Source organism: Equus caballus, chromosome 1 (genome assembly GCF_041296265.1).
Source record: "Equus caballus isolate H_3958 breed thoroughbred chromosome 1, TB-T2T, whole genome shotgun sequence".
In the NCBI taxonomy this organism is placed as follows: domain Eukaryota; kingdom Metazoa; phylum Chordata; class Mammalia; order Perissodactyla; family Equidae; genus Equus; species Equus caballus.
In genome coordinates, this window is record NC_091684.1 from 59,618,530 (window position 1) to 59,642,545 (window position 24,016).

Below are 24,016 nucleotides of genomic sequence, written 5' to 3' on the forward strand. Positions count from 1 at the left end.
GATTGCCCGAAATGCAGTTCATTTGCAAACTGTTAGGAACACATTTACAGAGTAAGGCAGGAGCTGGCTGCTTGCCCTGACTACTGAGCTGGTCTCAGCAACACTGCAGAATAGCACCCACTCTCACCTGGTGGCTGTCCCCACCCGGGGCTGTGTGGCAGGTGCTATTGGGGCCAGTGGTGGAAGGAGACGACGGTTACCATTTATCCAACATCTACTAAGCGCTGCAGTTAGCACCCATTTCACAGATGCGGAGATGGAGGCTCATGGCTAGGACTTCAATCAGGGCTGTCTGACCGGGAAGCAGGGCTCTCCCCTCACTTGCTCCCCGGCTCTTGACTAGGACCCAGGCCAGTCACAGCACTTGGGGGCGCAGGCAGCCGCAATCTGCAAAATGGGTGGATCCAAGGAGTCGAAGGTCAGTGGGGGCATCAAGACCGTTATGAAAGAAAGGAGGAGATGCTCCCTCTCGAGGTGGGGTGCTCATAGCTTCCCCACCCAAATGCAGTCAGACATCTCTTCGGCCCGAGGCTCTGGAGAGCCGGCCCTACGGTTGAGCAAGGGGGGCGGAGAAGCCCAAGGAAAGCGGCTACCGGCCGTCACTGCAGGGGAGCCCAGGCGTTTGAGGGGACACGCGCCCAGGACGCCCGGAGCCCCAGCTCTGGTTCCGCGTGGCACTTCCGATCCGGCCCGGCCGCGCACTCCCCAGCCCAGCGCCCCGCCCCCCGGGCGCACGGCGCCCCCCGCTCCAACCCCGCCCCGCCCCGCCAGAGTGCCCACCCAAGGCCCGCCCCACCACCCCCTCGCCCGGCTCCGGCCCCGTCCTGGAGCGTCCCGGCTCGGGCGGGCTGAGTGGCCAGCAGTTGGCACAGGGGCGCTGGCGCGTTGGCCGCTCCGCTCGCCTGCCGGCAGCCTCGGGTGCCCGGAGCCAGCGGTCCAGCCGGCGGCGCCGCGCGGGGGGCCGGGAGCGGGTGGGCAGGAGGCTGCGAGGCGGGAAGAAGCGTCGGCGGAGAAGGCGGAGACCGGCCGGCCGGCCCGCGAGCAGCCCCAGGCGCGCCCCAGCCTAGCCCGCAGCCTGGGGCTCGGGGCTCGGACGCCTGCCCGGCCCGCGTCCCCGCGCGGCCACATGGCTCCGCTCGGTGCGCTGCTGTCCTGCCTGCTGCCCCTGCACTGTGCGCTCTGCGCCGCCGCGGGCAGCCGGACCCCAGGTGAGTGCGGGCCGGGCGCGCGGGGGCGTGTGGGGGCGCGTGGGGGCCGGGGTGCACTCGGGTCAGGGTGGCCCAAGGGTGCCCCAAGAGACAGCAGCTTTGGAGCGGGTGGGAGGCGGTGCGCACACCAGGGCTGAGCTCGCTTTCCTTTCCCATGTGCCACCGACGCTGTTCTGCGATTTCTCTCCCTTTCTGCCACAAGATGTAGAGAGAGATCCCAGGAGAGGATTTGGGAACACGGAGCCTCTTCTTAGGGGCTGTGTATCTGTCTCTTTGTCTCTGTGTTTCTCTCTCTCTGTCTCTCCTGTGTGTCTTTCTCTTTCAGTATCTTTGTCTCCAACTTGTATCCGTGTGTGCATGTGTGTGTATGTGTGTGCATGTGTCTGTCACATGCACAGAATCATTCTGGCAGGTGGTTGTCTTATACCCCAGTGAGCACCAGCGCTCACCCACACTTCTGCATGGAAACACACTTACATTTCTCTCCCCCAGCATTCTCTCTGTGCGCTCTCTGCAGACACCCTCACTCCCCAGACCAGACACTCTCCACCCTCACCTTGCAGTGTGGGGTGCCTTCCTGGGGGCTCTGAGCATGGAGAGGGGGCTCCAGTCATTTCCAGGCAGGGTGCCTGCTTGTCTGTGAGCTCTGTTCATGTACCAGAGCAGGATCTCTCTAGCTGAAGTGTTGGGGGGTCTTCTGCTGTAATGGGTAAAACCTGAGGAGGGTTAGTCCTCCCCCACCCATAACTGCTTTGGACATGGGGCATTTTCAGGACCCATCATTTTCCAGGTCTTATCAGTGCCGTGAAGGGGGTTGGGGAGGCAAGAGATAGAGCCGCACAGAAATGAAAATTCCTCCCAAACTGTATCCGTGAATCACCAGGCCTGGAAGCCAGGGAGCTGTCATTCCTGCCCGGCCTGGCTGGGCTCCGGGAAAGCTGCGTGAGGATGGGGCCACTGGCGTGCAGCCTGGAGCGTGGGGCCATGACCTCACACTTAATTCAGTCCGAGTGGGCAGGTCACCCCGTGCGCCTCCTTTTATTTTTGAAGATCTATATTTACCCGGCTTGGGGCTGGGCCACGTAGAAATCTCAGCAGCCACTGTGCTGCTTAAAAACTTCTCTTTCTAAACTTGGAAAACTACAGGCCTGTGTCCCCTCCCTTCTCTCTCCGCTCCTCCTTTCTCCTTGACGCGTGCCCAGGATCCCCTGGGTTTCTAGGTGTGTTTGTTTTGCCAGCCGTGTTCCCAGAGCTTGGCGACGAGGGCGCTGCCCCAGGCTGGGCTGGTGGCTTCAGCACACTGGGGGAGTTTGGACAGGTCCGGCCTTCCCTCTCTTTGCCCTGGGGGCATTCGGAGAATTCCAGTCCTTTCCTCCAAGTGCCCAAGGTTGGAAGGCTTGTTGCCAGAGTGACAGGACTGTTTGGCATCATTTGTTTTCTTCCGCTAAGTTTAACAAGGACCTGGGGACTACAGGGAGCAATTTGTGTCCACAAAGTACTTGAACACCATTCATCGGGGTGCGGAGATCCAGGGGCTCAGGAAGCGCTGGATGGGGAATGGATGAGCTTGGGCCAAGGGGTCCCTCCCAGGTGATGCTCAGGCTTGCAGATCCCTCCCTGCCCCCTTGGGATTTCTGGCTTCCCTTCCCTCTGCACAGGCTGCATTGAAGTAACTCTTGGTTTACCTCCAACAGAGCTGCACCTCTCCGGAAAGCTTGGTGACTATGATGTGACAGTGCCCTGCAGCACAGATTTTCGGGGACGCTTCCTCTCCCACGTGGTGTCAGGGCCAGCAGCAGCCTCCGCAGGGAGTGCGATAGTGGACAGGCCACCCGCACCACTGTCACACTCCAGTCACTTCCGGGTGGCCCGAAGCCCCCGGCGCCCCGAAGGAGCAACGCTGCGGCCTGGCTGGGCGGGGCGCCCCTCCCTCTACTTCAACGTCACTATTTTTGGGGACAAACTGCACTTGCACCTGCAACCCAACCAGCGGCTGGTGGTGCCCGGAGCCTCGGTGCAGTGGCAGGAGGATTTCCAGGAGCTGTTCCGGCAGCCCTTGCGGCGGGAGTGTGTCTATACTGGGGGTGTCACGGGCATGCCTGGGGCAGCTGTCGCCATCAGCAACTGCGACGGATTGGTAAGGAACAACCTACATCCCTCACCCCACGCCCCGCCCCAGTCCCTGGCCGTCTGAGCCAGGCTGACATGGTTTCTCCTTGGCTCCCCTGTGTTTGGGATTCCTATGGGCACCGTGTGCAGGCGGAGGCTTCGCCGCCTTCCACAGAGAACCCTGCATGCCCTGCTGGCTCCCAGGTCCACACTCTGCCAGGTGTGAAGTGGCAGAGTTAGGATGGTACCTTATCCTGTTCAGCCCCTCACCATCTGCTGATGTACCAGGACCACGACTCACCTGTCAGGGATCTGTGAGCCCAGACACACGCTGGGGTGAGGAGGGTGGGCTCCGCTGGGGATGAATCCTGGCTGTGCCACTCACTAACCATGAGGCTCCGGGTATGGTCCTTGCCCTCCCTGTGGTTCTTTCCCTTATGCGTGAAGCAAGAATTTAGTCATTCTGCACACATTTACTGCACATGTCCCATGTACCCAGCAGTGTTTAGGCCCTCCATATGGAAGTGCCCGAGACAGACAGGGTCCCTGCCCTCATGGAGCTGATGCTCTGGTGGTGAAAATGTGGCCTACATCGCTGGGCAGCATGGTTGGTGGTTGGCACCTGCCTGGCATGTGGTCAAGGCTCTGTCGTGTTAACCACTGTTAGTGTTCTAACTGCCATGTCCTCCTCATCCCCCTGTTCCTGGTCCGAAGCAAGCTCTGTGAGCTCTTTCTTCGGACCCTCTTCCCAGGTGCAGGGAACACCCCTGCTAGTTGGCTCCGTGTTGCAAACCAGAAGGCCACCAGTGGCTTCCCTCTTTCTCGTGCTCAATTTGTGCTGGATCTTGTGCCCCTCGCTGCTCCATCTTTGGTGTGTCAGGCCCTCGTGAGCCTGAGTGGCAGCCCCAGGGCCCAGGTGGCACTCTGTCCATGGTCTCTACTCTGCCAGGGATGAGCTGATGTGTCCCAGGAGAGGACCCACTTGCCCCTTGGCCCTTCGGCTGTAAGAGAGGGCTGCGTGAGATGGGGGGGATGAAAAGGAGGGGTCTTTCCTCATGGGCAGGGCTGGGAGCACTTCTCACCATCTTCCTCTTCTTAGGAGGGGTCTTCCTCTGAATGTCACTGCTGCCTTTGTCTAGGCCAGTGTTTCTAAATCTTTTTTTCATTATCACCTTCTTGAGGAGCCTTTTTAGACATTTTTTCCTAATTGCCCTCTCATGACATTTTAATACCACAGATGTACTGAATATCTTTTTATAAACTGTATGTATATCTTTATATATAAGAAGAGTACATTTTTTGCCTTCCAAAGAACCAATTTTTGCCCCATTCGAGGCAATAGGGCCCCTTGAGAGGTGTGGTCTAGGCAGTTCTCAAAGTTGAGCACACGGGAATCACTCAGAATACAAGGGTTCTGTGGAGCAGACTTGGAGAAGCCCAGGTCGTCAGGAGGGCTGGAGGAGGTGGAGCCCTTGTTCTGAGGCCCGGCAGCCGCCCGCCCTGACTCAGCAGCTCCGTGCGGCACGAGCCCTCGGTCAGCCTGCTGACTCGCGCTGTGCTGTGGCCACAAGTTTTGGTTTGAAAATCCAAAGTGATGTACGGAATCATCCAGGGATGCAGTGTCTTTGCAGAGGGAGAGACAGAAAGTGCCAGGGCAAACCAGTGGCTTGGCTGAATTGCCTGGTGACCTCCTAAGGTCATCAGCCACGTAGACTTAAGCTGTCCAGGGACGGAGCTGGGGCTCCCGCTTCTTTGACAACCTCCATAGAAGGACCCTGGGTGCATAAAGGGAGACATGCGTGGATGATTGTCACCATTAGTAGGTGACTGTCTACCCCCTTTGCACCCTGAGAATCTCTTTGTCACTGAACCAACCCAGCAGACCGTTGACAAGTGGTCACTGAACTGCTAGGGGCTGCAGGGACCGTAGCCACGAAGGTCCCTGGCCCAGCGCCCCCTGATCAAGGTCACATGGCCATGCGGTGCAGTGTACACGACGACAAGCTGCTCTCTGGTTGCTGGAGCGGGAGGCTGCTCAGTGGGCCTGGGCCGGGCATGGCTCAGCCGGTGTTGCTGACTTTTGGTGGCCTCTGAGTGAATGTTCTCATCAGCTGTGTGACTTGGGCAAGTCACTTGCCATTTCTGGGCTTTACTCTTCTCGTTTGTCCAGAGAGGGGCTGCACTGATGCTCCCTGGCAGACGGAAATGGCTTCTGTGTGACGTTTGCAGAAGCTGGATCAGGTCTCAGAGGCTGTCCAGGCATGGACTTCTGGCAGCCGGTTCCGCAGTGGAACTGAGGCCCCGGGTATGGCTCCATGGGCACCCCCACCTCTTTTCCCCACCCTTGGTGGGACCTCATGGCCTGAGCCTCGGGCTGGGGCCCTGCTTAGCACCAGGCCCCTGCTTGTGCCCTCAGCTGTCTCCAGAAGCCAGTCCCTAACTCCAGCTCCCAGCGGGCTCGCCGCCCATGTCCCTGACAGGGGCCACAGCCCAGCACAAAGGCCTCCCCAGGGCAGAGATTTCCTCACTTCCGGCCACTCCAGAAAACTGCCCTGTGTCCTGTGAGAGCGAGGAGCTGTTCACAGTGACCCGGCTGAGCCAACTTCGGGCTCAGAGGCCACAGTGCAGCATTTCTGTGATGATAAGATTCGACTCTGCATCCTTATGTGGTCTCTGGGTTTCAACCCATCTTCTTCAACATCTCAAGTGTGGAAGTCATTCATTCCAAAAAGATGTGTACAGAGCGCTGGCTGTGGGCAGGGTCCACAGGGAGATGTAAGAAAATGAAAGTGACACCAATAATGACAGCAGCGGTAACGAGTCCTTCCCACAGCCCAGGCACAGTGCACACTCTCACATGCGTTCATTAACTCTACCCGCTGTGTAGATGAGGAAACTGAGTCACGGGGGCACATATGAAGATAATACAGATAGCTTCTGTTAGCACCGGACTTTACAGTTTGCAAGCCCTTCAGTCATATGAGGTATGTAGACATTTTTACCCTGCTTTGCAGAGAGTCAGGTCCCTGCCCTCAAGGACCTTGGGTGCCACGCAGGGGGTACCCCACAGGTAGTTTCAACATTAACCTGTTGGTTTTCCAGAGCACAATGCGGGTGTGTCCTCAGTAAATGGGAGTGATTATTATCTTTGGTGTTAGAGAAGGTGGTATTTGAACTGGGCCTTGAAGGATGAGTAGAAGTTTGCTGGGGCCAGTGGGTGGGGAGGGCATTGTGGGCAGAAGGAAGAGCTTGAGCAAGCAAGTGAGGGAGCACCACGCTGGGCAGGGCTGGGGGTGGGATCCCAGAAGATTCACTGGGCAGGTGGGCCTTGGTCTGACCTTGAAGGAAGGGCAGGATAGGAGAGGGGGCCCAGAGTGGGGATGTGGCAGCCTGTTACCTGAAAAGAGTCTGGGCCGGGAGTTGGAAGACATGGCTGTGTGACCCTGGGCCAGCTGCCCTCCTTCTCTGGGCCTCACTCACCTCCTGGGTGCATCTTGGAGGCTGGAATGGATGAGCTCGGAGCTCCTTCCAGCTCCGGCAGTGGCACTGTGTGACACGGGGCAGGCTTTGCTGGGGGAGTTTGAAGCCAGGTCCCATAAACCTGTGGTGGACTCCTCCCTCCCTGGCTGGTCCTGGGCCTGCTCCATGCCAGGCCTGGGCTGGGCTGCAGGTACAGAGAGGAAAAGATACCAGTCCCAAGCTTGGCCCTCATGGCTGAGCGAACCTTCCAGTTGTGAGACAGTCTGAAGAAAACCCCCTCTGTGCGGACAGACTGGCAGCCGTGTGGATCTTGGCTGCTCTGGTGAGAAGCACCGTGTCTAGACCTGTGGCTTGATCCTCATTTCCAACTGGAGCCTGCAGTGGGAGTCAGCGACCATCACCCCTCCACTTCTGCCATCCGGGGGGCCACTCACCCGAGGGCGCCTGGGACAGACGTTTGGAGGGGTCTGTGCGCTGTGGTTAATTCATGACTAAAACTGAGGGATGAGCGCTTTGTCTCACTTCCCCCCTGCTCTTCTGGAGGGCCTCGTGTATCATGGCCAGAGGAGGGGGTTGGGAGGGACCCAGGAATGAGGGACCCAAGACCCCTGCCCTGGATGAGTTTGCAGGTAATGGGGACCCAGACATAAAAGCAGACAAATTACAGTCCTGTGTGAGGCAGCAGTGGAAGGACCGATTTATTTATTTATTTATTTAATTTTTTTTTTTTGAGGAAGACTGGCCCTGAGCTAACATCCGTGCCCATCTTCCTCTACTTTATATGTGGGACGCCTACCACAGCATGGCTTTGCCAAGCAGTGCCATGTCCACACCCAGGACCTGAACCGGCGAACCCTGGGCTGCTGAGAAGCGGAACATGTGAACTTAACCGCTGTGCCACCGGGCCGACCCCAGGACCAATTTATTTTGGTTAGGGCATCTAGGAAGGCTCCCTGGAAGAGGTGGCACTGAGCCAAGGCTGTTCAAACATTATAAACATGAAAGAAAGTGCCAGGCCCCTGGCCAGCAGAGAGAGCAATTGACCCAGGCAGGCTTGAGGGTGTTTGGAGGAAGGAAATAAGATGTGGGGAGGCCCAGCCCTACCTGCAGAGTGTTTCCTCTGGGGTTGGGGGCAGCTGTCAGGCCCTTGGGTCCCAGATTGGGACTGTGCCCAGGCAGCAGCAGCAACTTGATGGACCGCTCTTCAGAGCCTCCCTCCTGTGCCCCCAACCTCTGAGGGTGTGCGGGTAGGGAGGGCCTGGGTCGTCTCAGGGCCCCTGGTTGGGGGCCAGGTGCAGAACAGACTCTCTGCTAGCAGTTGTGGCTCTGAATTCCTGGGAGAAACATGGAGGCCTGGGTCGGGGGCCAGTTCTTTGTGGGTCCTGGAGGGGTTGTGGGGTGCAGGAATGGGGTCAGTGGAGTGGGGACCCCGTGTACCACCTGGAACCTGGACTCCCAGCCTCCTGAAAGGCTGTTTCCTCTGTTGCCGCCTCGGCCTCTCTGGGTCTCGGGCCTCGCTGCCCTTCCCTGGGGTGGTGGAGGCTGGGCTGCGCTGTGCGTCCCCCCTTTGCCTTCAGAGCCTCTGTGAGTCACAGGCCTGGCGCAGGAGCAGCCGCACGTGTAAGATTTGTCACATCTGGTTCCGTTTTCCACCTTCCGTAGATCGTGCATTTTTAGCGGGTTACAGAGTAGACCCCTGGCAGGCGGCGTGGGGAGAGGGCGGGAGGCTGAGCCCCAGCCCCGCTTCTTCCCTGCCTGAGGTTGTGCAAGTCACAGAAGCTCTCTCAGCCTCCTCCTCTTATCTTTAAGATGGGGTTACAGTCGGGGATCGAGACTGACGGCAGCAAGGACCAGGGCTTCTCTGTGGGGTGATGAAATGTTCTAAAATTGTGGTGGTGGCTGCACGACTCTGTGCATGTACTAAAACCCTTAAATCCTACACTTTAAACAAGTGAATCGTATGGTAGGTGAATTATATCTCAATGAAATTGTTACAAAAAGTGCCCGGCCCATAGAAGGGCCCTGACAGGCGTTGTTAGCAGTAATTATGAGGAGACAGTCTAGGGGGGCAGAAAGCGCGGGGTCCCTGCTCTGACACAGACCAGCTGTGGGACCTTGGATGAGTTTCTAAATCTCTCTGCTGAGATTCCTTGTCTGTAAGCGGGGAAAAGAGAGACCATCTAAAGGGTTGTTCAGAGGATTAAATAAATAACGTAAAAAGGTGAAGAGTCTGGGGTATGGTAGGGCCTTGAAAAATGGGGCTTATTTCAGTGATTATTAATAGCAATATTTATTAATTTTTTACAGTAATCACTACAGTAATTAGTTATTGTTAATAGTGAAAAATACCGTAAATGTCGTTAGTCCCTTGTATTGCAACAGCGTGCGGATTCTCAGTGTGCTCTGAGGAGAGTCTGAGGCCGCCCCTGGCTCCTGGGTTGGGGAATGCACCTCCCTCCTGCTGCGACAGCTTTCTCTGCAGAACGAGCAGGATGGTGCTTGCTCAGTGCGTGGGCGCGCACTACAGCTGGTCTGTAGTGACCCCAGATGCCTTCTGGGAGTGGGGGACACTGAGAGGTGCCAAGTGGAGTGTCCCATTAATCATGTATGGGCCCTTGACTAGGTCCTGGGAACGCAGGGATGAGCTCCGCGCTCTCTCCCAGGGCTCCAGAAGACTAACCTTCAGTGTTTGTGGGGCTGCAGGGGGCGTAAAACCCTCCGTGGGTGGCCTAGAGATGAGTACTGAGGACAGGTGCTCAGGAAAGGGTTCCCAGGGGAGGGGACCTTTGGGTGGGGTTTTAAAGCATCAGCAGGAGTTTTTAAAGCCAAGAGGTAGGAATTGTAGGCATTCTGCAGGGAAGGAAATCCTATATCTTCACAGGATTCAGGACATGGCAAGTCATCCCAGCTATCTATGGGAGGGGCCGGCTTGGTGAAAATGTCGTTTGGAAATCTCTGCCTCACCATGGAGCTTAGACTTGGCCCTGTGGCCATAGGGAGCCATGGGAGGTTAGTAACAGGAGTCACATTAGTATTTGGGGAAGATACTAATCTTCCAGCAGCATGCTGGTGTAGGGCTGGTGCAGCAGATGTGCCTGTGGCTCATTGGTGTCCTTGGGCCAGCACCTGTCTTCACCTTGGGGGCTGCTCCTTGCTGGCTGGGGAGTGAGTGGCCTGTCCTGGCAGCTCCTTGGGAAGCCCTGGCTCAGCCCCACTGCCCACCCCTGCCCTGGGGCTGTGGAGCGGGAAGCCTGGAGTTTCAGCGGTGCCCTCACCCCGCCACACAGCTGGCCTGTCCCCGTCCATCTTGGCCTGTAGGCCACCTGTCCCACGCGGGTGTAGGCCTCACCTCCTTGCTCCACCTCCCTCTCCAGCTCCATGGCGTCTCCTGCTCTGCACACTCCCACCCCCGCTGCAGCCAGCCCGGGGTGTTCTCGCCTCACCTTGCAGCCTCCCTGCCTGCGCCTGTGCTGTTCACACCTCCCACGGTGCCTCTCCCTTCCCTCTGCTTGATGCATCCCTCATCTCAGCCACTGGTTCCCAGAATTCAGAGACTGGGTCTTAAACTTTTGCATTTCTCCAAGAAGTGAGCACAGGGCTGGGAACAGGCCGCGATTTCAGCTGCCTCCAGGAGCAGGGAGTAACACGAGACAGAGAAGAGGGCCAGGTTCTAGTGGGGAGCTGTGATGGCGGCCACCTGGAGAGGGCATGCCCTGTGTAAAGGGGGCCCATCTGCGTATCAGGATCTTTGAGTATTTTAAGGAGATATCAGAAATATGGATTTTTAAGCTAAGTGTTCTATTTTTTAAGACAGTGTATGGACCAAACATAGCAGGGTTATTAGCAGGAGGCCGTGGATTCCCAGTGAGGCAGTACGTGCAGGGGCCTTGAACATGACCTGGGGGAAGAGACCACCTGGGTTGAAATCCCACCTCTGCCTTTTACATGCTGTGTGGCATTGGGCAATTTCTGAACCTCTCTGTGCCTCAGTTTCCTCATCTGTAAGGCGGGGATCATAATATAGTCACTTCATAGAGCTGCCAAGGGCTTCTTAGCTCAGTACCTGATATGCTGCAGCAGTTACTGTTAGATGGTATGGATTTATAGGTTGAGTCCGCTGGGTCTGAGGAGATGGTGACAGGAAAGAAGAGGTGGTCAAGAGCACCCTGCGTGTCTGCTTGACCCCCCAGGGGTCTTCAACTTCTGGGCCTTCAGCTAGGCGGGCAGAGCCCATCCGGTCTCTGTCTCACTCAGGCCTGTTAGTTTTCCTAGGCTGCAACTAGCTCCTCACCCCAGTTTGCATTCTCGCCCGGAATGTTCCCACTGGGCTCCCAAAGGCAGGGTCTGAGCTCGGTCACCTGTGTGCCCCTACGACCCCTGCACAGGGCAGGCTCTCTGGACGCCGGGTGAGCTGACGGGGAGAGAGTGCGAGGGCTGGCTGCCAGAGGTGGCCTGGTGCTCACGTTTGCATCTTCTCCCCCTGTTAGATGAGGAGGGACAGCGGACAGCACGCCTGTCATTCTCTCCATGGCTGACTGCCATCTGCCTCAGGTCGGCGATGATGGATGTGGCACACGCACCACCATTTGCTCTCCTGCACCCCGGCTGATGTTGCAGGTCAGCTGGGGCACACTGTCCCTGAGTGTGCCCCAGCGTGTGCCCCACACAGCCATGCCCCGTGGGTGTGCGACGTGAAGCTGCTTTGCCTCCCTCCCGTCACCAGCGAGCTTCTGGCTCTAGAGCTTGCATCCTCCCCAAGGGTGCCACCTGGGTCATCCCGTTCACTATTCACATCGCCCAGTTCCCTGGGAAACCCTGGGGCCGCTTCATAGAATTTATGTCTGTACAATGAAAACCAGAAATTGTCCCTTTGAAGTGAGAGGGAACTTCTCATGACCCACCCCACAGGGTGACCGTGGGTCCTCTGGTGGAAAGTAGCCTGCAGCCCATCTTATTCTTCATGCATCCTCTGTGGCCACTTCCTGCCCAGGGGGCCGGAGGGCCTGGGGGCCGCAGGCAGGGGCAGTGGTCAGCGTGGGGTGCCTTGCTCTCAGCCAAGTCCCGGGAGGGGGGCAGCACAGGTCTTCCTGGGGAGACAGTGTGGGGAAACTGAGGGGCTGTATCAGTTACCCACTGCTGCGTAACAAACCAGCTAAAACTGAGGACCTCAAAACAACAATGGATCCTCCCTCACGCTTGGTAGGGTGGCTGGGCAGCTCCTCCGCGGGTGGCTCCTGGGCCCTCATGTGATGGCCCGTAGCTGGAGGCTGGGCTGGGCCAGAAGGTCCCAGTGGGCTCCCCTCACACATCTGCCATTGGTGCTGGCTGTTGGCTGCACAGCCTCAGTTCTCCTCCCTGTGGCCTCTCATCCTCCGGTGGGCAAGGCCAGCTTCTTTCATGGGAGTCTCAGGGTCGCCTTCCAAGAGGGCGAGGCAGAAGCTGCAAGACTTCTTAAGGCCCGGCTTTGGAATTCACATAATGTTGCTTCTGTGCTGTTGGTCAGAGTGGGCCCCGGGCCAGACTACATTTTCCAAGAGTGGGCAGACGGACTCCACCTCTTGAGGGGAAGGGTGGCCAAGTCTCGTTGCACAGAGGGGTGCAGACAGGAGTGACTGCTGCAGCCACCTTTGCATTATTTCTCCCTACCGACCCTAGGCGAGTGGCTTGACCTCTTGAGCCTCAGTTTCTGCATCTGTAAAGTGGGTATCCCTACCTTGTGGTTTTATTGATTAGAAATCAAGCACTGACAGTACTGCCACAGGGCCTAGTAAGTGGTAGCTTTTATGATTATTGTTGATCACTCCGAATAAACACTGAAACTGAGGCAGGATCTGCAGTAGGTTCGTTTTCAGACCCCTGGTCGCCCATCTCCATGCTCTTCTTGCTTCCCGGAAGGCCCCATCCTGTCTGGGCCTCTGTCTGAGCAGACGCCCAGGGTCTGGGTCCTGGAGTTTTCCAGTCCTCAAGGTGGTCTGATCTTGCAGTCTCACCTCCCTGGTCTCCCCATGGCTGTGCCTTGCCGTCTGCTCTGCATTAATGACTTATTTATGATATGGAATCAAAGCCAGACACTGCCTCCCTGCCGCTCCTCCCAAGCAGAGCCAGCCTCCATTCCGGCAAGAGAGGCTGGAATCATTTTTCTTGCTCATGTCTTCAAGCTGGCTGGAGGGATGGCGGTCCAGAGGCCGCCCTGCGGGCTGATGCGTGTCCTGGGGGCTGCGCTTGCCTTCCCTCCGCCTCCCAGCCTCAGCGTGGTGGAGGCCCAGGGGCGGGCCCTCGGTGAGGACCCAGGGAATTTCCGCATTCCCTGGACCCTGAAGTTTCCAAACCATCTGCCAGGCTGGGCCTTCCATTGTCAGCATGCAGGCCGTGCCCTGCCTTCAAAGCCTTAGAAACAACAACAACGATAATAGTAATATCTGCGGGCTGCCTCATCCTTGGTAGCACCAGGAGTGCCCTGTTAGCACAGATGATCGTCGTGTTATGGACCCTCCAGTGGGGAATCACAGCTCAGCGTTGTGTCCACAGTTCATTCTGGCTTTGGCCTGAGTGTGGACAGCTGTGGCTGCAAGGGCCTTTGGGAGCCTCCTGGTCCCCTCTTCCTCTTTCAGATGAGGAAGCTGAGGCTCAGGGGAGGGAAGAGACTCACCCAGGCTCATGCAGCAACTGTCAGGGCTGTGGGGTCTGGGCCCCTGACTCCCAGTCCAGTGCTTCCTCAGGACCCCACCCGGCCCCTCCTGAGTCAGTGGAAAAGAACTGAGTAAATGTGAGCAGCGACTCAAGGTGCTACACCCTGTGCTGGGCAGTGATGCAGTGGCCGTGGCAACGGCTTCGGAGCTTGAATGCTGAAGCGCCGCTCAGGGGGCGTCCTGGGAGTCCTTGGGCCTGGGTCCTGAGTGGCGGTGTTTATGAGGCTCCCACTGCGGGGGTGGGCTGCTCAACCCCTGTATGTCATTGTTCTCCCAAAAACTGGGAAGCCAACTGAGAAAAAACAAATATCAACCACCCCGTTAGTGGGATTTGACGCTCAAACGGAACCCTCTGGTGTTTCTCAGCCCTGAGTCACCACTGCTGCTGTTTTATCCATTGTGGAAATACTGGAAGGCAGTGGGCTGCTGTTATGCACACATTACATGTCATGGAACTTTTAAAACGCTGCAGTCTCCTTTTCTTCTGCTTTCCGTAGCACGGCAGAGGGGGCAGAACAGGCCCCTTCAGGGAAATGTCCGAGGGTGGGCGTGTTTGTCAGGACATGGTGGGTCTGAATGCAAACCCTGTTCCCAGTGGGCTGCCTGAAGCCCTTTGTCAGCCTGTGCTTTTAAGCCGACCAAATATTTATACCTTTGATCTGTCCAGAAAACCCTTGTGCCCCCCAAGCCACCCTCGCCCTGCAGCAGAGGTTCATTCCTGCCCCTTGAGGCTGGCAGGAGCCACACTTGCATCAGTGTCCCCAGCCCATGGAGACCTTGTGTTCGTAGCTGCCAGTCTGCCAGCCTGGGTGCCCTGAGTGCTTGGTACTTTGTCACCTCGTAATTCATAGTCCCCTAAGCCATGGCCACGTTTTGTGGGAGAGCAGCTCCCTCATTAAGGGCAATATGCCCAGGGGAGTTTGTTTGTGGGCGTGGCCCCCAAAATGTTTATTTAAGGTGGTTTTGTTCTGAAGTCGGTCCCATGGCGTGGACCCGTCCCTGTCCTCCTGAAGCTCACGTCTAGAAGAGGGATAGACGGACACTCCTGGCCTGGGGTGGAGCGGCACCTGGAGCCACCGGGCCCGGAGGAGGGAGCGATGATGGGGTAACGTCTGAGCTGGGTCGGCAGGACACTGATGGCACAGCTGACGGCAGGGGCAGAGGCATGGGAGCCTGTGCCAACACATGTGGTGCCAGGTACGGAACAGGTCCCGTGTGGCTGTAGTGGGGGTATTTTTCTTGCTAGTAATTCCAAAAGGGAAACAAACAGGGCTTGAGAAGAATACCAAGTGGTGGGGTGGTCGGAGCCACCCGTCTCTCCTGGGCGGTGGTAATGGCCTCCCTGACCCATCTGCCTGTGTCCTTTCTCGCCCCTGCTGTCTCTTCACAGCAGCGGCCAGACCAGTCTCGTTAAATCTGAGCCTTCCTCTGATCCTCCTCCGGGAGAAGCCGAGCGGGCCTCCGGTCGTCCCTCCTCCTGGGCGCCTGTGACCTCCTCTGCCCCTCCCTCCGCAGCCGTCCCTCCATGCTTCTTGGGGGGACACTCCTCCCCAGGTACTGCCAGTGCCTGCCCCTCAGTTCCTTCAGGCTTTTGCTCAGTGGTCACCTTCTTCGTGACATCTTCCCTGACTCCCTTATTTAAAATTTCGATCCCCGGTTCTCTCCTCTGCCTAATTTTTCTCCACGGCTGTTTCTGTTTGGCATGCCGTATGCTGTATTTTACCTTAGTTACTGCGTGTCTCACCCCTCGGTGGAATGTTAGTTCCAGGTGAGAAGGAATTTTTGGCTGTGTCCCCAGCATCTAGAACAGGGCCTACTCGGTAGTTATCTGGTGAATGGATGGATGGATAGATGGATGGATGATGAATAGCATTGCAGACAGAGGTTTAGGAGACATGAAATCGCAGAGATGTATGTGAACATTTAAAGTGCGTTGGGGACCTGGCGAGTAGCCTGAGTGGCTGGGATGTGGGCACTTGTGTTGCTGGTAGCCTCAGGGCTCAACACAGACAAGCTTTGGTAGGTGGCAGAGTTCTGAGGAATCTGGGAGATGTGCTAATGGTGCCAGGCCCGGTGAGGACTGAGGACCAGAACGTGCGTCATTGGATGGTGCTTTCCAGCTAGTGTGGCTCTGTCCACTCCTCCCGCCATGCGGAGGTGGGCAGGGGCACCTGGAGGGGTACGTGCTGTTGGGGTCCCTTGTGGGGTTAGAGCTGGGCCTGGCGCAGGCACTCAGGCGGCAAAGCCCACCCATTCCATTCTCCCCTGCTTCCTTGCCTTCTGCAGGGAGTCCTGCCCCTGCCGCCACCACAGCCTTCATTCGCTGCGGACCTGCTGTGTGTCAGACTCTGTGGTAAACATTTTACACTCATGATCTCGTTTGAAACCAAGTCAGCACCCCTCTGGGCCAGATGGATCATAGGGGAGGCGTGGCTGAGACAAGTGACCTGCTGAGGGCTGACCCCCAGCTGCGAGAGGGACTGGCCGCACCTTTTCACTGGAGCTGCCCCACTGTCAGCTGGCTTACTTCTGAGCCATAGGGTTCAGACTGCAGGGCCTGGATGCAGGGAGCCACCCCTTAGCTCAGGGCCTGGCAGCCATGCTGCCTCCTGGCATTTGAGGGCTGCTTCCTGTCCCCTTGTCCCAAAGCCACCACCGCTGCCAGGACTCAGGGCCAAGCAGGGGGCCAGGCGGAGCTCTTGGCCCAACCTTGGTGGGCCGTGGTGGTGACATAGGGGGAAGCCTTGGAGCCATGTGGCTCCTGCGCACAGGGAATGGAAACTGGGGCGGCTGCCAGCTTGGCAAGGTCTGCCCTTGACTTTGGCTGGGCTCCAGGGTGGGGGTTTGGAGCAGAAGGGGAGTCTCTGAGCACCTGCTGGTGTGAGGGCTTGCCAGGGGCCAGAGGACAGAATCAGTCATCGCCTTTGTCATCATCATCATCATCAAGGTACTGCTACTAATTGTCCTCACTGTCTGCACTGTGAGCTCCCTAGCTGGGGTGGCCGTGACATATTGACTTGCCACTGGCTACACAGCAGATCACAGTCCCTGTCACCCACCACCTCCCAGACCCACCCAGCTCAGGGCAATTCTGGTAAATTCTTCTTCACCCACAGGGGAGTCGAACCTTGGGGGAGGAGGTGGTTAGGTTCTAAGACAGCACCTATGGCACAAGTCACATGTGGTGCAGGCGATTCTTGGTCATGCTCAGCACAGGGAGGTGCTCGTGACATCAGAGGCGTTCCTGTCCAGACTGCCTCCCCCGCCCGCTCCGTTGGTCCCCCCGCCCCCTTGGTCAGGGCACGGAGTCGTCCTCTCGTTCCCTTTCTGTCTTCCCTGCCCATTTCCTGTGTTATGACAAACGAATGCTGGTCAAACCCCTCACGCTGCTCCTACTCTGTGAAACACGGGTGATCACTTGAACACTCCTTTGAGTACCATTCCATAGTTTAGAAGCTTCCAGAGCTTAGATCAGTGGTCCCCAGACCTGGCTGCACATTAGAATAACCTGGGCATCTTTAAGAAAATCCTGATGCCTGGTCTGCGCCTACTGAGCTTTGATTCAGTGGTTTGGGTGTGGCCTGGGCATCTGTAGTTCTGCCAGTTCCCCAGATGATTCCAGTGGGCATCTAGGGGTGAGACCCACTGCTGCAGCCTGTTGGAAAAGTCTACTGTGTGTTTGATGGAAAAGTTGAAGTCAAGTTGCGGGAACCAGGAGAGCCAGGCCCCGAAGAAGGAAGGAGTAAAGGCCTCCCCTTGCTGTGAGCGGGGCCTCGGGGAGGGGTGTTTCCCCTTCATGACCTCATCTCATCCTCCCAGCAACCCTTTGGCTTCAGATACAGAAACTGAGGCTTGGAGGGCCTGCCTCAGCCGGCTGGGAAGGGCCTGGGCTGGGGCGGGGCCCCAGGTGCTTCACTCCCAAGGGCGGCCTCTATGCCACTTTGCAGGGAAGCTGGGTGACGGAAAAGGAGGATTACATTGGGTTTGTTTCCTCTTTTAAACTTTGTTTAAAAATAATTGCTCTATGATTATTTATTTGCTCATTGTAGTAGGCAGACACTGCAGAATCAGCTTTCCTTTTCAGATAGGAAAATCACAAGTTAGAAAATACCTAAAAGTTTGAAGAGAAGGAATTGCCTACAATTTTGCCACCCAGAGACAGCTGTCTAACGGCTGGGTGCATGGCCATCAACCTTTTGTGTGCACATGTTCTTTCAATTACCCTGAACCAGCCTGTTCTGTTGGTAAGGACTTTTCTCCATAAGGATGCTCAACCACTGGTATTTTTTTCTCAGGGATTTCCTCCTGTTTACAGGCAGGGTATCTGAGTAGAGATCACAGCAGAGCCATGAGTTAGAGACAGACCGTCCTGTGGTTCTGGATTGCTGCTCCAGCACTGAACGCCTAGGCTCCCTGCATGAGCCACTGGGACTACCAGGCACACTTTGAATGATGGTCATGATAATCGTGGCAGCAAACTCGAACACTTACATAGTCCTTGCTGCAAGCTTGGCCCCTCCTGGGTGCTCTGTGTGTATTTCTCAGAGCAACCCCACAAGAGAGTGCTGTTATAATCCTGAAGCACAGGACGTTCAGTAACTCGCCCAGCTCACATGGATGGAGAGTGGCAGGACCCAGGGATGCTGGCTCAGGGGTCTCTGCATTTACCCACCACACCCACCACATTGCTCCTTCCCTGAGAAGGATTCCTGCTACAAATGGACTGGGCCTAGCAAGACCTCGGGAAACTTTTACCCAGCACCTCCCAGGGTGGGGGGCCTGCAGACGTCATGACCCTGGGAAGTGGGGCTGAGCGGTCATCCCAGATAACTCCCTCCAGCTGGTGGAGGCTCTCCACTCCTGGTGCTTCTCCTGGGCCTTTGGCCTGTCCTGGGAGTTCTCACGCTGCCCATGTGGGGCATGCATGGCAGGGCCTGCCAGTTGAGGACAAGCTGGCGGTTCTCAGCTCCATCCTCCAAGAACTCCTTCCTCCTGTCTGTCCCCAGGGCTGCAGCTTGGGATGAATCAGCTTTCAGACTTTCCTTGGCTTGGGCCCAGGCCTTGGCAGCCCAGCCTCCAGCAGAGCTCCTGTGGCTTGGGGCTTCCACACCGGGTTTGAATTATATAGAATCTCAGCATCTGCAGGCTTTCATCCCAGCCACACTGACTCACACTTCCGTAGTAGCGGGCACCCTCTGTGCCTCGTGCATGTGTGTTGTCTCTGTGCGTGTGTCTGTTGCCTGCCTGCACATGTGTTGTCTCTGTATGTGTGTGTCAGTGCATATGTGTGTGTCATCTCCTTGCACGTGTGTCTCGTTTCCATGCATGTATGTGTCATCTCCATGTGTGTCATCTTTTTTTTTAACAGCTTTGTTGAGATATGATTCACATACCATGCAACTGACCCATTTAAAGTGTACAATTCAATGGATTTTTATCATATGCACAGAGTGGTGTAATTAGCACCACGTTCAATTTTAGAATATTTTCACTATCTCAGAAAGAAGCCCTGTATCCTTTAGCTATCACCCCCCTAATCCGTTACCCCAGCCCCTGGCTACCACTAATCTACTTTCTGTCTATAGTCTGTAGATTTCCCTGTTCTGGACTTGCTTGTAAATGGATCATATAATATGTGGTCTTTTGTGACTAGTTTCTTCCAGTTAGCATAATGTTTTCAAGATTCATCCGTGTTGTACCATGTGTCAGTGCTTCATTTTCCTGGCTGAATAATATTCCATTGTATGGTTATAGCCCATTTTGTGTATCCATTCATCTGTTGATGGGCTTCTGGATTGTTTCCACTTTTTAGCTGTTGTGAGTAGTGTTGCAGTGAACATTTGTGTAAAAATTCTTGTGTGGACATGTGTTTTCATTTCTCTTGAGTATATACCATGGAGTAGAATTGCAGGGTCATAGAGTAACTCTGTTTAATATTTTATGGAAATGCCAGACTGTTTTCCAAAGTGGCTGCACCATTTTACATTCCCACCAGCAGTGTATGAGGGTTCCAATTTCTCCACATCCTCGTCAGCACTTGTTATTATCTGACTTTTTGATTCCTGCCTTCATAGTGGGTGTGAGGGAGTATCTCATTGTGGTTTTGATTTGCATTTCCTTAGTGATGACTGATGTCAAGCCTCTTTTCATGTGTTCATTGGCCACGGGTACATCTTCCTTGGAGAAATGTTTACTCAGATCCTTCTCCCATTTTTAAATTGGCTTGTCTTTTTGTTATTGAATTGTAAGAGTTCTTTATATATTCTAGATACTAGTTCCTTACCAGGAGAGCAGAGACTGCTCTTACTTGTCTTTTCGCACACCCCCACCGCCATTAAGCCTAGCTTGCAGTAGATGCTTCATAAAGACCCAAGGACATATTGAGGGAGGAAGGGATCTGGGCCGCCTTGAAGAGTCCTGGCAGGAGTGGTGGTCCCAGGGTGTGGGGGGGTGTGGGGTGGGGCTGACCCCCTCACACTTGTCATGAATCAGGGACAGTGGCCCAAGATGACCCATTAGAGGGTCTTGTCCCCTCAGGTTACATGGGTACGGCTTCTGGTTGAACTGACTTCACCAGAACCATGGTGGGCAGGGATGGGGGAAGGATTTGAAAAAACCCAGCCCCCTGGCCCACCCTCCCCTTGATGGTTGGCTTGAGCAGCTGGGAAGAAGATGGTGCCATTTGCTGAGATGGGGAAGGCAAGGGGAGGAGTTGGTCTGCTTTAGGGTTTGAGGTGCCCAGCGGAGGCCCAGGGTCTCTATCAAGGAGGCTGTTGGACAGTCCTGTGTGGAATTCTGGGAGGGGTCAGGGCTGGGGATGTAATTTGGGAGTTATCTGTGAATACACGGTATTTAAAGCTGTGTGATCAGGGGAAATCCCCAAGGAGCATGTGTGTGGTGGGAGGAGCTGAGTGAGATCAGGACAAAGAAGCGATTGCTGGCTCTGGCCACATGAGGTGACAGGTGACCCTGATGAGGGCAGTTTCTGGGGAGTGGCGGCTCTAGAAGCCCCTGTGCATGGGTAGAGGAGAGGCATGAGGCACAGAGGTGGAGGCTGTGAGCCTAAACGACTTTCTGCTGTGGAGGGAAGCAGAGACCTGGAGTAGCTGGACGGGGCTGCGAGGGAGGGGGTTTCACAGATGGAGGTGCTCGAGTGCACATCTGTGACGAGGACAGTGATCCCAGAGACGGAGAGCATGCTGATGCTGGAAAGAGGGGTACTAGTTGCAGGAGGTGAGAGGGAGGTGATCCTGAGCACAGGCTGCTGGGGGAGGAAGGGGAGAGCACAGGTGTGGAGTTCATAGGGTGATGGGAGGATGGTGTCCATTTTCTCCTTGAAAACAGGAGAGGCTGAGGGTGGGGGCAGTGCTGCAAGTTGAACTGGAATGCAGACGTAGCAAGAAGGGCAGCAGAATCCCCAGCCAGCATCGTGCTCACATGAGAGTTGTGGCCGCTGATTTCAAGTGAGACCAGTGGGCACCGTTGCGTTTTCTCCATCAGCGTGCTGACATGGAGTCGGTGACTGGTTGTGTTGAACCAGGGCAGAGGCTTCTCTGGGAGAGTAGGATAGAGGGAAAGTGGGGGAGAGAATCATGGGTGTTTGTAAGAGATTTATTATGCGTCTAGACCAAGAAGTCCAAGGTGGTGAGAAGGGAAGTAAGGACTTGGTGAGGGGACTGACGGTGATGAGGCAGTGCGGTCGCGCGTTGGAAGTCTTGAGGACGTTTAGGAATAGCTGGAGCCAGCGCCATAGCTAGGTGAGCAGGAGGGTAGAGGAGGGGAAGAAGAGGCCCACAGTTGAGCCTTCTGAGGTTGTAGCAGGTGATGTGGTTGTGGAGGGAGCGTGGCTGGCAGTGGCTGAGGATAGGAGCAGGTTGCTGGGTTGAGGGTGAATCTGGTGGAAGCTGTTTCCTTTTTTTTTTTTAAGGTATGCTTTTTGATGAGGAAGATTGGCCCTGAGCTAACATCTGTTGCCAATCTTCCTTTCTTCTTTTTCTCTCCCCCAAACCCAGTACAGAGTTGTATATCCTAGTTGTTAGTCATTCTAGTTCACCGATGTGGGACACTGCCACAGCACAGCTTGATGAACGGTGTGCAGGACTGCACCCAGGATCCGAACTGGCGAACCCTGCGCCACCGAAGCGGAGTGCGTGAACTTAACCACTCAGCCACGGGGTCGGCCCAGCCATTTCTGATTCTCATGCCCCTCCCAGTTGTGTGCATCACCCCAGCCTCCCCTTGCTGGGTTTTCTTTCGTTTCCTACAGTGGAACAGTTTGAGACTGAATGTGCTGGATGCCTTGAACCTGAGACAGCTGGCAGTAACGCCCTCCTAATGGAATTTCCAGAACAGGTCGGGACTGACAATGCACTCTCCTTGGGAGGTGGCAGGATGGTTAGGTCGGAGGTGGCCTGCTCTGCTTCTTTCTCCTCTGGGGAGGCCCCAGTGAGGCTGGCCTTAGAAGCAGAAGGAAGGGGAGACCTGGCCTACCCCTCAGCTGGCTCTGCTGGAGCTGCCATCTTGAAATGGGCCCTCCTTCTGGGCATTCAACAGAAGTTGGTAGAGCTGAGGGCATAGCAAGGGGGCTCAGGATCTCGCTTTCCCAGAGGGCCTGCAGCTGTCTTCTCGGAGCTAAGCCCCTTCCCTTGCCTGGACCCCATGCTGGGCCCTTGCTCATTGTCTCTGCACCTGACTCAGCACAGAGGGAGCCCTGCCCTTGTCCAGGCCTACACTTGTCCAGGCACCATCCAAGGACACATGTTCTCGTACTCAAGGATCTCTTTTTGTGGCCTCCCTGGGGATCTGTTTATTGGCTCATTGAACCCTCACCTCCCAGTTTACATGCAAGTACATGCAATTTTAGAAAAAACACATTTACACATGTACACATGCAAATACCAAAATAATATGGCTTCAATTATCTGCTTCAGTATTTGGGACCTTGCCCTGATGATAGACAGCTGCCAGTGGCCAACTGAACTTGCTCAATTATGACCCAAGGCAGGACACAAGGCGATTTCTAAGCCAGCACCCACCTTCCGCATCACCACGTGACCCTGTCTCCTTCAAGTGCCCTGGAATTACCCTCTGGATCTGGGGGCTTCCCATGAGGGGAAGCAGGACTGGAAAACCTCAATTAGTGTGGCCTGGAGGCCTCGGGATGAAGATGTAGCAGAAGGTGTCACCTTTGCCACCAAAACAATGTCACAACCATATTAGAAAAGTCAACAGATGCTCCCCATCAGCCACGCAGCTCCCAGGAAGGGCCCCTCCGAAGCAGCCGTAGAGTGGGCTCTGCTGAGGGCCGCCAGGCCCGCCCGTGGGAGAGTTTCCGTTGGGGAAGCTGCCTGAGGGCGTGTATAGGCTGTGGCTCAGTGGGACGCGATCAGCTATTTCTGTTGTTCTTATTGCGTGAAGATCCTTTCTAGTATGTATTTCCTGCTTATTTATTTTTCCAGGGAATAAGGTAAGGGTGAGCACAGACATGGCTGCCATCTCTTTTCCAGCCTACCAGAACTTATTTCCCCCCCTTTTCTTGATTTCTTACACAGAAATTTGACTTGATTATAGTGCTTTAAAATTAGCCACCACTTGTCAGAAACATAAACATCTCATCAATTGAGAGATGGGAGTAATTTGGTGAGGAGGCAGAGCCAAAAATTCCTGTTGCCAGTCTGTCTGCCCGCTCGGGGCCTGGTTTCCTGGCCAGGGCAGAGCTGGAGGGGATCATCGGCCAAATCTCTCATGGTGCAGAGGGGAAACCAAGGGCCTGCCTCCTGGTCTGGTGGCCGAGCCTGCCTTCCCATCTCCTCTCCAGGGGGAGGGTCTTCGAGGCCAAGGGGGCGCCCAGGCCTGGATAAGAGCTGCTGATCAAGGCTGGATGTGTGCACAAATGGACGAGGAAAATCACTGGGGAAGCTCTGCCCTTGTTCCCTGGGGGGGCTGGTGGAAACCACGGTCACACAGAGGTTTGAGCTTACATCCCAAGTTGCATATTACAGGGCTGAGGTCTTTGCCCTAAAGAGTTAACTGGGCTGGGGAAAGAGGGCTTCTTGAACTCTGCCCTGGGGAGAGACGTGTGGGCAGGGGGCCTTGACCACACCCAGGAGTCCTGGGGCTTCCAATTCTGGTAGAGAGGAGCTGGGGTGTGATGAGGATGCTGTGCAGAGCCTCTCATGCCAGATGGAGGTCACCTGGGGAGTCTGCTCTTTTTGGGACTTTGTGCTGAAGTTTCTCCTCTGTTCTTGCATGCATGGTGGGAGGTGGACTGGCTTCCGTGGGGGCGTTTTGCCCAGGGTGAAAAGTGAACATCCTGCTTACTCTGCGAGGTCAGACCAGACCAGAGGCCCAGGGATTTGCAGATAGGATTATGAAAGGAAGGTTTCCTTGCCCCAAGTGGCCCCCAAGGGCAGAAGCAGGGCCCAGGGATGACCTGTGGTAGTATAGCCTAGTGGTTAAGAGACACACAGAGCTGGGCTCTTGTTTTAGTGCTGTCACTTACTTGCTGGGTGACTTTTGGCGAGTTACTTA

At 55.8% G+C, this 24,016-nt stretch overlaps 1 protein-coding gene across 6 annotated transcripts in view; it reads left to right on the forward strand.

The window, feature by feature from the left end:
• The first annotated feature begins 979 nt into the window (after positions 1 to 979).
• Positions 980 to 24,016, forward strand: part of ADAMTS14 (ADAM metallopeptidase with thrombospondin type 1 motif 14) — an 83,042-nt gene continuing 60,005 nt past the window's right edge. For all 6 annotated transcript variants that reach the window (XR_011437415.1, XR_011437416.1, XM_023644388.2 and 3 more), the window contains exons 1-2: positions 980 to 1,208; positions 2,903 to 3,345. Coding sequence is in view for 4 of the 6 variants with exons in the window: in XM_023644388.2 (XP_023500156.1) it covers positions 1,127 to 1,208; positions 2,903 to 3,345 (525 nt within the window). In the remaining 2 variants the exon portion in view is untranslated. The remainder of the gene's footprint in view (positions 1,209 to 2,902; positions 3,346 to 24,016) is intronic.